Source organism: Apostichopus japonicus, chromosome 13 (genome assembly GCF_037975245.1).
Source record: "Apostichopus japonicus isolate 1M-3 chromosome 13, ASM3797524v1, whole genome shotgun sequence".
NCBI classification, from domain to species: domain Eukaryota; kingdom Metazoa; phylum Echinodermata; class Holothuroidea; order Aspidochirotida; family Stichopodidae; genus Apostichopus; species Apostichopus japonicus.
In genome coordinates, this window is record NC_092573.1 from 21,103,187 (window position 1) to 21,116,356 (window position 13,170).

Consider the following 13,170-nt stretch of genomic DNA (forward strand, 5'->3'; position numbering starts at 1 on the left):
TACTATTGCAATCTTTCTCAGTAGGTTCATCTGTATAGAAAGTAGAAGATAGTTAACAAATGTAGAGAGAAAATATTGTGGCGATTCCAAAAGAAAGTTTAACAAAGAGACTTGTAGACAGAAATCCCCCCAAAACATGTTACACATTAATTAGATAATCTTTGTAATGTTCTGTAGAAGGGAGGGAAGAGTGTTGGTAGGATGAAGGTCAGAACCGAAGAACCCATTCAGTGTCGAAGCTGCGGAAACAACCCGGGATGTTTCTGGGAAGACTTTTAAAAGTGTTCCTTTGAACAGTCTCTTCTCCAACTGGGATAAACCCCAGCCACTTCCGTTTCTCAACGTAAACTTTATCACTGTCGTACCGAGAATCAGTCGTGTCTTGCTCGTACAGTTTATTTCTCTTTGAGGCTTTTTTCCTGAGACTTGAGTATTCCTGGTATGTAGAACACGATAGTTTGGGTTCACCATACCGGTCTTCAGATTCTCGAAAAAAAGTCTGATGGATCGTGCAAGCTTATCAGAAGATAGCTTTGTAACGATACACCTTTAACTCGGCAGGAAAATGCAAAACGTTTTTGTAAATCTTCCGAGTGTGTTATCTTTGAAGAAGTTAAATGGCTCAGCATCCTACTCCCAAGGATCCATTAAGAGAGGTTACCCTGTCAGTCACAAATGCATCGTAGATTTGTATTGATCTGTGTATAGGGCTATACATACTGTACGACTACAGCACTTAACAGTCTTTCCGATCCTGTAGTCAGTTCAAAAAGTATGGCAGTTCATGAGATGTACGTAGTTCTATCTGAGGGAAAATTATTGCGTCTAGTTTCTTTACTGTCTGTGCTGTTAGTTTGAATGAAATTTATTTTCTAAGAATTGTATAGAACTGTTTTTCATTTTTCTTTCTTCTGCAAAACAAATTACAAGGGAGTCACTGCTTTTCAGGAGAGGAAGCAAGGGAAGGGGGGAGGAGAACATTACCCTTAAAATTCTGTCACAAGCTAAGAATGTTCTGCAATATTATTGAGATGAGAGAGCTCTTAAAGAGTGAACTACACTGTCTGAGTATCTCTGCCTGTCATTGGCCTATCCCTCGAACATCAGTCACCATTATTGTCATTAATGCGCTTCAAATCTGCCCAGCTCCTTTGGGGAAGAAAAAAAAATGAAAAGCAAAATAAACGTTATGTTTGCAGATATGAGTCTAAGCCAAACTAGGCATCGGCTGCCTTAATAGTATGACTCAGTCATCGTACAGTAGTAGTAGTAGTTCATGCAGTTTCTTTTTGACATTTCTTGAATTGAAATTCAGACCTCAAAGCACACAAAATACCCTCAGGGCTGTCGTCTGGCAGCGTTAAGTTGAACGGTATTACCAAAATATGAGGCTGTAAATGGAGCTCTAATTTGATATTACTTTATTCCGTGATGCAAAATTCAAATAGGACATTTCAAATGGAATCATATTAGGTGCTTGAACTTGGAAGTTATGTGTGTAGTTTTTAATGTGACATTTGATATATGTATCAATGGTTAAATTCATGCAGCAAGTGTGTAGAGTTGTGTGTTCATATAAAAGCTACCATATGCCTTAATACATTGTGTTGTATTTATGAGCTCTATTAGTGATTTGCAGGTATATCCTAATCTCCCTGCCCTTCCAACCTGTCTGTGACAGAAACCTTTGGAATAAGTCTCATTTTCTCTCAAGATTTTTTGCTTTTCTGTTTTATTAATGGAGGTGGACAGTATTTCCAAAAAACTGATATTTCCGTTAGGAAAATACAACAGTCCTGAGTCCTGACAAATTGTTAACGTTAGTCTGATCGTCCGAGATGACCAAATTTCAGTTCGACTTGTAAACACAATCAGCTTTGGTTGTGGTTGTCTGGTGGCCAACTATTTGTTTACATCAAATTCTGATTGGCATTTTAACTAAATGCCCAACAATACACTAGGTAGAAAGATAAATTGGTTTCTCTCTCTCTATCACTTTGGAGATATTGCCAAAAAAATAGTATAAATAACATATTTTGGGTATGACCCAACTGGAGAGAATATTTAAAAGGCCAATGTTCTGTTCATCAAATGTACACATCTCTCCTACAGTGTAAATATTGTTTATATCTTTGATATTTGCTATATTTTTTCGGACAACAAAATTCGCTGTTCGGACATTCCTCCCCCCCCAAAAAAAATATATTATAAAATATTTGCCCAGTTTAACATTGGTGAGAAGAGAATAATTAATGTTGACAGTATAGATAATGTAGAGTGTGCTGAAAGATCAAATTGAAGTTCTATAGAAAGAAAAAGATATATCTGTATAGTCTGACAAAAAGAGTTCAGTGTTTGTTACATTGGCTGGTCACTTGATAATGTTGGGACACTGACACTACATTCTACACTACAGGGATCTCAGCAATTCACAAGAGGCCCTGTAGGAATAAAGCATACTTGAGGCTAATGTTATCTTGTGGGCTAGTTCCGAGGAATTAGGGAAACTTGGTGTTCTTTCTTGTGGCTCTTTAAAAAAAAATTTAACTGGCTTGAGTTTGATATCTCAGGTGCAGTGATCATTTATCAAACATGAAGGTGGGTTAATGTTTTATAGTAACATTTATGAAACATCGAGGAGCAGTTTACCACATTTTTACAATTTCTAAGTCATTTTCCATTTTGTCTAGTGGGCACTTTTGCAATACTCAAATTTTTACCTATTTTAGTAGGCGAGGTCATTTAAAGTGCATATATATGTTGAATATTGTTCATAAACAGCCATAAACAGTTAAGTCATTTGGTGTCTATGTATTCTCTTTCAAATCGACTGTTCGAGGTTTTGAAATCTGGAATTTTATATTTCATAAATTTCTGCTTTTCTGACATATCCATTGTTAAAGACTAGTACCATTGTCTGTACAACACTGCAGTGATGGATATCAGTCACCGAATCATTTTGAGGTATTGATTTCTTCACAACTAACAATATAAAGTACCTGAGCACAAAAGGAATAGTGCTCACTGCTCAAGCAACCTGGCGTGCGGACCGAGGAGAATCCAACCATGAGATAAAAAACGTGAACAATTCAATGGAAAGCCTCCTTATAAATATGCATCGTTTGATTGATAGCGGAGAAAGCACGTTTCATCCAAGCGAGCTTTGATATTATCCAGAACAGACAAAGCAATTATATCTCTCTGAATGTAAAAAACTCTGTGAAATATAAATATTGTACTTAAGAGAGCTGATTATTCGTCGATTCAGATGTAAGATAGAGAGTCTGCTTCGACCCAGAAGTAGGTCAAGGAGGGCACAGTGCTCATATATGTTATCAATATTTGTAGGTTATGGTAGATGAGAGAGTGCCATATTGATCAGTAAAGAGAATTAAAGTGCTGTCAGCCATAAGTATTCCAGCCAGTAAATTTTGAAGGTTTCATGAGCCAAATTTGTGAAAATGTTTTATATGAAGAGGACATATATGCTGAAAACCCTGGTGGGGTTTGACAAGAATTCCAACGTAGTTTTTCTACTATAGTTATGTTTTCTCATTTTTGTTTTTTTCGTTACAGATGAGCACGAAGGTGGCAGTAATCCCACACTACGCATGGGCCATCATGAACTTAGATTTGTTTTTCAAATTCCATGTGGGTAAGTGTCAAATAGAGTTTTCAAACGTGTACATGTAAATGTCAAGTAGCGTCTAGTTCCACGAAAATGACGGATACTAAAACACTGTGTAGCTCTATAAATGTTCATATGGTGAGTATTGTACAGTCATATATTCATGACTACTGTAGGTTATGATAGTAAACTAGAAACTACTTTGTGGTCATTAAACAAGAAACTACTTTGTGGTCCCGGTCTGTACTTTTACCTGGCAAAATTAGAGGCATTTATTTAATCAAAATAAAATTGAAAAAATCAACAAAATAAAAATAAATAAATATAAAAAATGGAAAAAAAACCAATAAGGTAGTACTTAGTTATTGCTCTCTACAGGTGGAGAAGCCTGGTTTTGCAAGATTCACTATAATTAGGTAAAATTCAGGTATTGCAAAACCAAGTTTTGGACAGATGCATATATATACATAGATACTGTGCAAAATGCAAAAATTAAACATTGAAACGATGTTGATCTGTATCAAAGGGAGCACAGTGCTGAAATGTACCCATTTTAAATGTTTTCCTGCGGGTAGTCTGTTCGACATAACATGCCATAGATGAACGGAGTTTACCTGCATACCAGCAATGTCAAATTTTATTTCTTGGCGAAGGCTATAAGGAATCTATGGGATGTTGATGGCATGTGTGTGTGTGTGTGCGTATGTGTTACCTTGGCTTGGAAACACGATAACTCAAAAAACAAAACATACTGTACAGTACATGGTATGTGGATATACAGTACATTTGAAGTTTGGACAGGGGGTGACCATTTATATAATTTTCTAGCATACTGTATGTAGAGGCAGTTATTCTGGCAGTACTGATGAACTGTTAAAATATCTAGATACATTGGAGAAATAATGCTCATTGTGCAAGTTACACGTCAAGTCCTTGTTTTACATGGGCAGTGAATTGAAATGCTTTGATATATTGATCGATGTATTGATTTGTTGATGGTTGTTTTGAATTATGGATGGTTGTATCGATGGTTGTATTGATAGATTTTGTCGTTTATATACAGTATATCGCAGATTGATTTTATAGTTATTTGTATTTAATTTAATTTAATTAATGTATCTTCTCTCCCCTCCCCCCCCCATTTTCCAGGAGAGTGGCCACATCCTTTGAAGGTAAATACGGTCGGATCCGTTATTGGCTGAAGGCAGAGATAGACAAACCCTGGGGTTTCAACAGTAAGACAAAACGGGCTTTCACTGTTATTGATCACATTGATATCAACACTCAATCACTACTGGTAAGTATTGTCCGTAAACGGTCAAAATGTCTGGTTGGGTTGTACTTACTCAGCCCCCTTGCTTACCTGTCTCCTCACAACATCAGGACCACGCTTAGACACTTTGAGTGGTAGAATAAGGAAGAGTCAGTGGTCAGTATTGACTGGTCACTAAGGTTCGCTGGTTACCAGTTCACTGTAGGAATATATAATGGAGCGTAATGATGTTGTGATGAGGAGAGAGGTAAGCTCATCCCTTGTAAATATCCAAGTGCAGTAAATTTTAGGATGCTTGTGAATAAATTAGATCTCCAGAGATTACACATAATTTCAAATTCCATTATCATAAACATATATATGGTAATATGCAGTGTCAGATTAATAATCAGTATGCAGCATTGGTTTCTACCGATATCGGCAATGTCGGTCTCTTATAGGTCAACTAAATTAGTTGCTGACATTTGGCAACTTGTTACTTCAAAAACTGTTTGCATTTCTGCCAACCTAACATCATATACAGTAGCCAGCCTGAGAAAAAAAATATTTTTATTCTCAACATTGTGTAGAACATTCATCCATATTGCAGGCAGATCTGATTGGACAATAACAGATGATATTGTACGAGGTCCTTATGTAATACATATATAAATATCTCATCCCAAGGTTAGAACAGCCGGCGACTTTCAACAAGTTTAACGTCCCTTTCTCTCGTAACAAACTGCATTTCTAGCGATTGAAGCCAAGACTCCCTGTCTACCCTAAGAATATCTACAGTCGAATAGAAACAGACAAACGCTAAATAAATTCGGTCTGAGAATGACAGCATATATCCATGTTCCATGTCATTGTACATCATCGAAAGAGTAGATCAAAAATCCAGCTTCCTTACCGTTTGAACGGCAGAGGAGTATGATAGAATTTGACGTTGAAGTTAAACAGTCAGATAGTTGCAGCCAATTACCAATTATTTGTTTATCTAGGTGTCTACACTACTTAAGCCCAAACTGGAAACCTGTGACAAACTCCTCTCGACTCCAGAAGTGCAGTGATTTTTGGAATGCGGTCTATGGGAGGGCTTGGGGATGGTATTTTCGTCTTTGTAAACGTCTTGACTAGATCGTCGCGGTGACCGTTTGACGCTAACTGTGCATCTCGTCTCCTCTTGTCAACCTCAGTTAGTGTAAGCTCGAAACCTTGAACAACAAGATTAATCCCCACTCACCAGGTAGTGACTCCGATCGTCTGCTACGAATGTATTGTATTGCGCACGTCAATCCCCGCACCGTTAAGCCAAATAACACTGCGCAGGTTTGATGCGTCTCCATTTTTTATGAATTCCGACCTGACAGGGCGAAAACAAGATCACCCAGTGAGCAGAGTTTAGATACTTGATGGTTTGATCATTTTTTTTTAATCAATCTCAAAGTTTTCTCAATTGTTTGACTTTAGCAAGGTGTTAGGGGCTTACCGTACTTACAATGACAGTTTATGAGGCTAGGTTTACATAATTTGCATTAAGTACTTTCTACAATCTATTTAAAATAAATGGAAGTTTTGTACCCATTGAAATAATTTTGATGCTATCTCTCATGTCGACGCGTATAAAGGGTGACTTTGATATCTCGCTTACCTGTCTTCCGATAAACTTAGAATTATTTTCTTTACCGTGTCTAAGTAGTCAAATGGTTACCTTTTAAGTAGTCAGTAACAGCCAGTCATTTCTCAACCTTATCATTCTTTGACCTCAGGTGTCTCGAATTGGTCTAACATGGATCTCAATTTCGTTATGAATTTCCATTTCTTGTTTGCCCATATATGGACAACTCCAGGTGCTTACCAATTTGAACAGGTTGTTGTGTCTCAGAATACTAGTGACTTGCAGCCTGACATGTCCATATATGTCACTAAGCATCCCTGATGTCGAAAACAAGAGAAGTCGATTACTTCCTTTTGTTACCATCCCAATACAAAGATATGTAAATTTGTAACCGTTCTGATCCATGTCTCAGTCAGTAGATACATTCACTTCATTCCTGCAATTCTTCCGTTAGAAAACCATGTCATTTTTATTGTGACCCTTAACTTCTTGCTTTATTTTGGACAAGATTATTTGGATAAAATACTGTAGGTAGCAAAATTGATTAATGACAGTTACTGTATCTACAAAATGTCACAAAAGGTACCCGAATATTAAATTGGGAGATAAAGCAAGTATCCTAGAAGGCCCCAAAGGTCAATTTATTGGGCCCTCAGTTTAAGGGGGACTTTGTAAAAACTTTCAGGCAAGACAGAGGAAGTTTATTATACTCAAGCATATTGTGGCTTAGGACCCCAGATGGTCATTATAACCTGGCTGTGAGTAGGAATTTATTCATGTTACACTTGACGTACAATTAAGTTGTTAATATGCAGCAGAATATCTCATATCATCGTCAAACGATGCACAGCGCTCTGTCGCTCTGATGTTTATTATTGGTGACACTTAAAAAGTACACAGGGCGGTTTGGGGCGATTCTTCAATGCCTTTAAAAGGTACACAGTATCTACGGTAACGCTATTTCAAACATAAAGCAAAGGATATCCTGATGATTGATTAACAACAACAAGCAATCTGTGTGTAGCCTTTTCTAGGAAGCGTACTGCGGGAGGGTTTACACCTACTGCAATACAATGAGAGCTGAGATCTAGATAGTGGATAACTCCCCCAAAAATTTCCTATGGAAATAGAATAATAATAAATATTTACTGTATAAATAAAAGACCAAGTTGTGTTGTTTAACCACAATGATACTGCAACCTTATTGCTGTGGTTCAGTACTTCAGAGAAGTATTTACCTTTCATCCATGATTACACATATCCTTTATTTGCACGTATTTCAATGGTTTGTAGTCAACGAATAGCTTTCCGAAGAATAGGTTGGAAACTTCCATGGAAACAGGATGTTAAACTCTTTTGTCCTAGGGTCACTGTTTAGAAAAATACGGCTCTGAGCCAGAAATTCCAAAAATTTGTTCATAATGCATCGCCAGTTTTTCGATTGTTGAAATTTTCTTTTGTTTAAACTTAGCTCCTTTGTGATGTTACTGTTTCCTGTGTGTGTCTACTCATCTCTTCAATGTTGACTACAGTGTTTACATCTCCTATGCAGGTTTCTACACTAGACTTTGTTAGATTCCTCGTGAAGACTATTTATGTGCTTGACTCTTTACAGAGTACAGTATGTCTTTTAGGTATTCTTTAGTATTGTATGAACTTATCCATCTTAATAGTGGTTTATAATTACCTGTGAAAAATTACGTAGCTTGGCCAGAGAAACACAATCTTGAGTTACAAACCCCAAAAACTTGAAGTGCAGCTTGTTATTAACTGAAACGTTCATATTTGAACATTTACTTCAAGTTCAGTTTCTTATTAACCGAAACGTTCATATTTGAACATTTACTTGAAGTTCAGTTTCTTATTAACCAAAACGTTCATATTAGAACATTTATATATACTGTGACCCTCCTTTACATTTACTGAGCTATCCTTCTCTCCATAATTCCCAAATATTACATATATCTTTAAAAAAATCACGCTTTTCGTTGTTTCCTCTGATATTAACAGGCACAATACGAATTACAATCTCTATGTATGTTTTTTTGCCAAAATTTAATATTTAGAAATTTTGAAAGAGTGCGACCACTCTTTGCTTGGAATTCTTTATTGTATGTCTAGCCAAATATATTGTCAAGGTTTGAATAAATGAATGAATAATGTGGTTTTTCCCATGTTTGATTTAACTTGTGTGATTAATCGAAATGAACCAACATCGGGATGAGGAGAATTTATCGGGAGGAGAGGAATAGAAACGTAGATAAGGTAGAGACAGATGGACCTGAAGATTGTCTGGTGGCTTGTATAACTTGTACCTTAAATTAGCCTTTTTCATTTGGTCAATATTTTTCCCCAAATCTACCAATTATTAATGAAAATATGGATTTACTGCACTCCTTTCTCACATACGACATCCTCTCACTCCTCTCAGCAAGTGATGATTTATGAATAAACAAATCAGTAAGTTTGATTTGACTCTCAAGATGTTGTTGCAAAGATACTTGTTATTGTGTTATTAATCATAATTTCCTAACGTCTGTTAGAAAGTATTGATGTCTCAGTTTTTGTACTTTTGTGCCACTACTTCAAGTACGGAAACTAAAATGTAACATTGTATGTGGTGAATGAATTTAACGTTTTTGGGGAGCAGAATTTAGTAATGCTTGCCAAATGGTGAGTAGTATAAAAGAACAAATTCTTGGGGACTGAATCAAGTGTCAAAATAAAAAATTGGAAGACTTCAACATTTTTTTACATATTAAGTTTTTATTTGAATCGCTAATATGCTACTACATATTTTTCAGTACTTAGTAAGTTACATTATAATACTGTGAAATATTAGCACCCAATAAATTGTCAAAAAAACCTACTTAAATTATATAAAACAAAAGATTTTGTACAACAAGAAATGCATGGAAACCAAGGATATTATGTTTTCAATTCGTGTGATTGTACTAAGCCGAAAACAAGGGTCGCATACAATAGGCTTAATTTTCGCCCACTCTCATTTTGATAACATTTCGGTACAGCTTGTTGTGCAGTACGTGCCTGTGTCTGTTCATTGTACAGTTGTAAACTTATATGATTTAAATATATGATTTATATAGCATTTGAAGGAAGAAAGTACCCTTAAAAAAATTCCAACAACCTGTTCAAAAATGATTTCTGTTTGGAAATAATTACTTATAAACGGTATTATTCAATGCTCTTGGTATGAAACCACCTGTTGCCATGGTAACTGACACAGTAGGGCAAGATATGGGTTGTATTTCAACCTACAGTTCTTTAACATGCACATCAGTTTGACTATTGAACTGCAATCTTTATGTATTTACACATAATTCCTTATATATAAACTGTACTTTATGCAGAATTAAAAATAATGCGCTATAGTGTTTTTGAACCTACAGTTTTTTTAACATGCACATCAGTTTTGACTATTGAACTGCAATCTTTATGTACTTACACATAATTCCTTATATATATATATATAAACTGTACTTGATGTAGAATTACAAATACTGTGCTATAGTGTTTTCAACCTACAGCACTTTAACATGCACATCAGTTTTACTATGGAACAACGATCTTTATGCACTTACACATAATTCCTGATATAAATAAACTGTACTTTATGCAGTATTACAAATACCGTGCTATAGTGTTTGCAAATTTGTACAGTGCAGGTCATATTCTCTGAGTGCACTTTCGGGGCAAGCTTTTAGCAATTAGGGTTGTACCGTTCAAGTAATATTGTACAGGTATATAGAGAAAGTTGTCATAGCCTACAGTAATTCTTGTCAGTTCAGTGCTTCGTTATAAATGTTGAAAGCCTGTATATACTTTTCAGTGAATAATGAGTAAGTAATAATAAAAATAATATCTTCCCATATTCAATCAAATGTTTCTTTACGTTCAGTACATTTGTTGTGTAGCATAGCCTTATCATTAAATTGTGTAAACGGGACAAAAAGCTTATGGCAGAAATTTGCATGTTTGTTGAAATCCAATAAATGCAACTTTTGTCTACATAATTTTCGAGCAAACTGTCCAAAGGAGCTATTAGCAAATAAGGTTGCAATGTTTATGTAAAAGTATCCCTTTGCAATTGATAGAGAAATGGCCATATTACCTGCAGTGCTTCTCGTCATTTTTCCATTAAAATTCTGCATACTTTACTAAATAATAGATAATGTCTTCCCATATTCAGTGGAATGTTTCAGTCGAAGGCTTTTGGTTGCATATCTGTGTGTGTCGAAGGCTGATCAACAGACGTGCATATCGGACAGGGGCTTGTGGTGTGAATTTGCATGATGCAAACTTGTAAACCCCTCAGAGAATGTTGGATTTGGGAGGAAGTGAGCGATGGCCCTGAAGTAGTTCTAAAAATGATACAAATTTATGTAGGCTATGTAGATTTGAGTACATATGTACGGTAGGATGGAGACAGGTAAGTAGATGGTCTTTTGTCAATACCTAAATCAGTAAATTGTGGGGTATTTAAAGGGTCCAGTTAATACCCAGACTTTGTCAACATATTTTAAGTGAGTGCACTTTCCTAAAGATTGTTTATGTGTTGTACAGTCCTTACAGTGAAAATTGCTATAATTTACTTCGCTCCTCGCTTACCTGTCTCCCCACAACATTAGCACCTCATTCTACCGTGTCTAGTATGCCCTGGTAATCTTTTAACACTGTGCACCCTCAGCGACATCATTCTTCTGAGTGGTTGGTACCTTATTATATTGAAAGTGTGTGTAATCTGCAGTGTAAATAAATACTGTAATATCTCGCAACGATCAATTACCGTACTGTACAGTCGGTTACCATACATCTATTGTGTGTACAGTTCTTATCATAAATATCAAAAATTATGCAAACAGAACAACAGAAAGTGGCATATATTTGCTGGTTTGTTAAGTACCTTACAAATGCTTTTGAAGAGAGAATAATAACTCAACTTGACGTGAAAATTCGATAACAGCTTTGTTTACTTAATAATTGTATCAATGCAATGTATTGATTTTTGAGATGGGTTAACAGTATTTTGCAAAACTAATTACTGCATTGTGTTGTAAAACACATCCCATTGTTCCATTTGAGTATTTGACCTACCTGTACCGGAGCAATGCCAAATGTTGATGAGAACACTCTAATGTAAAGTGTATGTTGTAATTGGTCACCTACAGTAGGTATATATGTTTGAGGGAAGCAATGATATGTATCAAAAAGTGTGGCTGGAAAATGGGCTGTATTTGGTGGAAATGGAGGGATCGCTTCCATTTCATTCAATGAATAAGAGGTTACAGTAATCAACGGTCTAGCGTGCGTTACTCACAGGATTAATGCACGATCGGGGGATAATGGATGCTGGATGCACGAGGGCGGAGCCCGAGTGCATCCAGCGATAGCATTAACACCCGGAGTGCATTAATCATGTGAGTAACGCACGCTAGACCGTTGATTAACCCCGTTCATTCATACACTACCATTTGTGTGGGGGGAAATCATAAAACAAAACATTTTTGGTTACATATAACCAAAGATTTATTAAAGTGTTGCCCCGTAATTTTACCGTGCGTTACTCACAGGATTAACCACGATCAGCTGACCTGAATGGACCAATAGGATTTAGGAATCTTTACTAAGTATGAATGAATTAAGGTTTAAATGACAAAGAGAAAGTGTCTGAATTTAAGCAGGTTTGGTGGTTGCACATTTAGTTTCATGACTGGTCTTGTCTGTACCATTTAATCACTCTTCAGACCAAACATTAGAAATGCACTGAACTCATGATATCATACAAGGAAATGGTAACAAATGTTATGTTATGTTATGACACAGTATGGTATATGATATGATATGTTGTGGTGTGCTATCATACAGTATGGTAATTGTATGGTATGTTACTATATGGTTTGATATTTTATGATATGATATATACATGTTATGATATGGTATGGTGTGCTGTGGTGTGGTATGATGTTATATGTTGTGATGTGCTATGGTATAGTATATATGTTACTATGTTATGTAGCTATATGGTATGATATGTTATGTGGTGTGATATGTTGTGTTGTGCTATCGTACAGCATTTTATGATATGTTATGTTATGTTATGGGACTTAATGATATGATATGATGTGGTGTGATGTCATGTAGTGCTATTGTACAGCGTGTTATGTTATTTATATGTTATGATTTGGTATGAGGTGTGTTGCTGTGTTGTGCTATCGTACAGTATGTTACTGTATGATTTACTTCGCTCCTCTCTTACCTGTCTCCCAATCCACAATTGCACTTCCCTATCTACCTAACTACACATTTGGAAACGTTTTAGTACTGCGCCCTCGCTCCCTGGGCCAGACCCACTAATTCCTTCCGTATCTACCACCCGGAAGTTACTACACATATTTTTTTTCGCAAAATTATCGCTTGTGATCTATACCATTATTTTTGCGTTTTTGGAATTCATCTTTGGATAATTCGATTACTGAGACCTTCTTTTGTCGCTGTACCAAGAAGCACTTATAAGTATCACAGCCTTCAGTAAGTTTTGGGGATTATGTTACTATGTGGTGTGGTATTATGTTATATGTTGTGTTGTGCTATCGTATAGTATGTTACTGTATGTTATGTTATGTAACTGTATGGTATGATATGTTATGT

The 13,170-nt window shown here is 36.0% G+C and overlaps 1 protein-coding gene across 3 annotated transcripts in view; it reads left to right on the top strand.

Moving 5' to 3' along the window:
- The window catches only part of LOC139978673 (arrestin domain-containing protein 3-like), a 41,118-nt gene that overhangs the window by 13,043 nt on the left and 14,905 nt on the right, over window positions 1-13,170 (top strand). For all 3 annotated transcript variants that reach the window (XM_071989062.1, XM_071989064.1, XM_071989063.1), the window contains exons 3-4: window positions 3,577-3,655; window positions 4,778-4,925. In XM_071989062.1, the coding sequence (XP_071845163.1) occupies window positions 3,577-3,655; window positions 4,778-4,925 (227 nt within the window). The remainder of the gene's footprint in view (window positions 1-3,576; window positions 3,656-4,777; window positions 4,926-13,170) is intronic.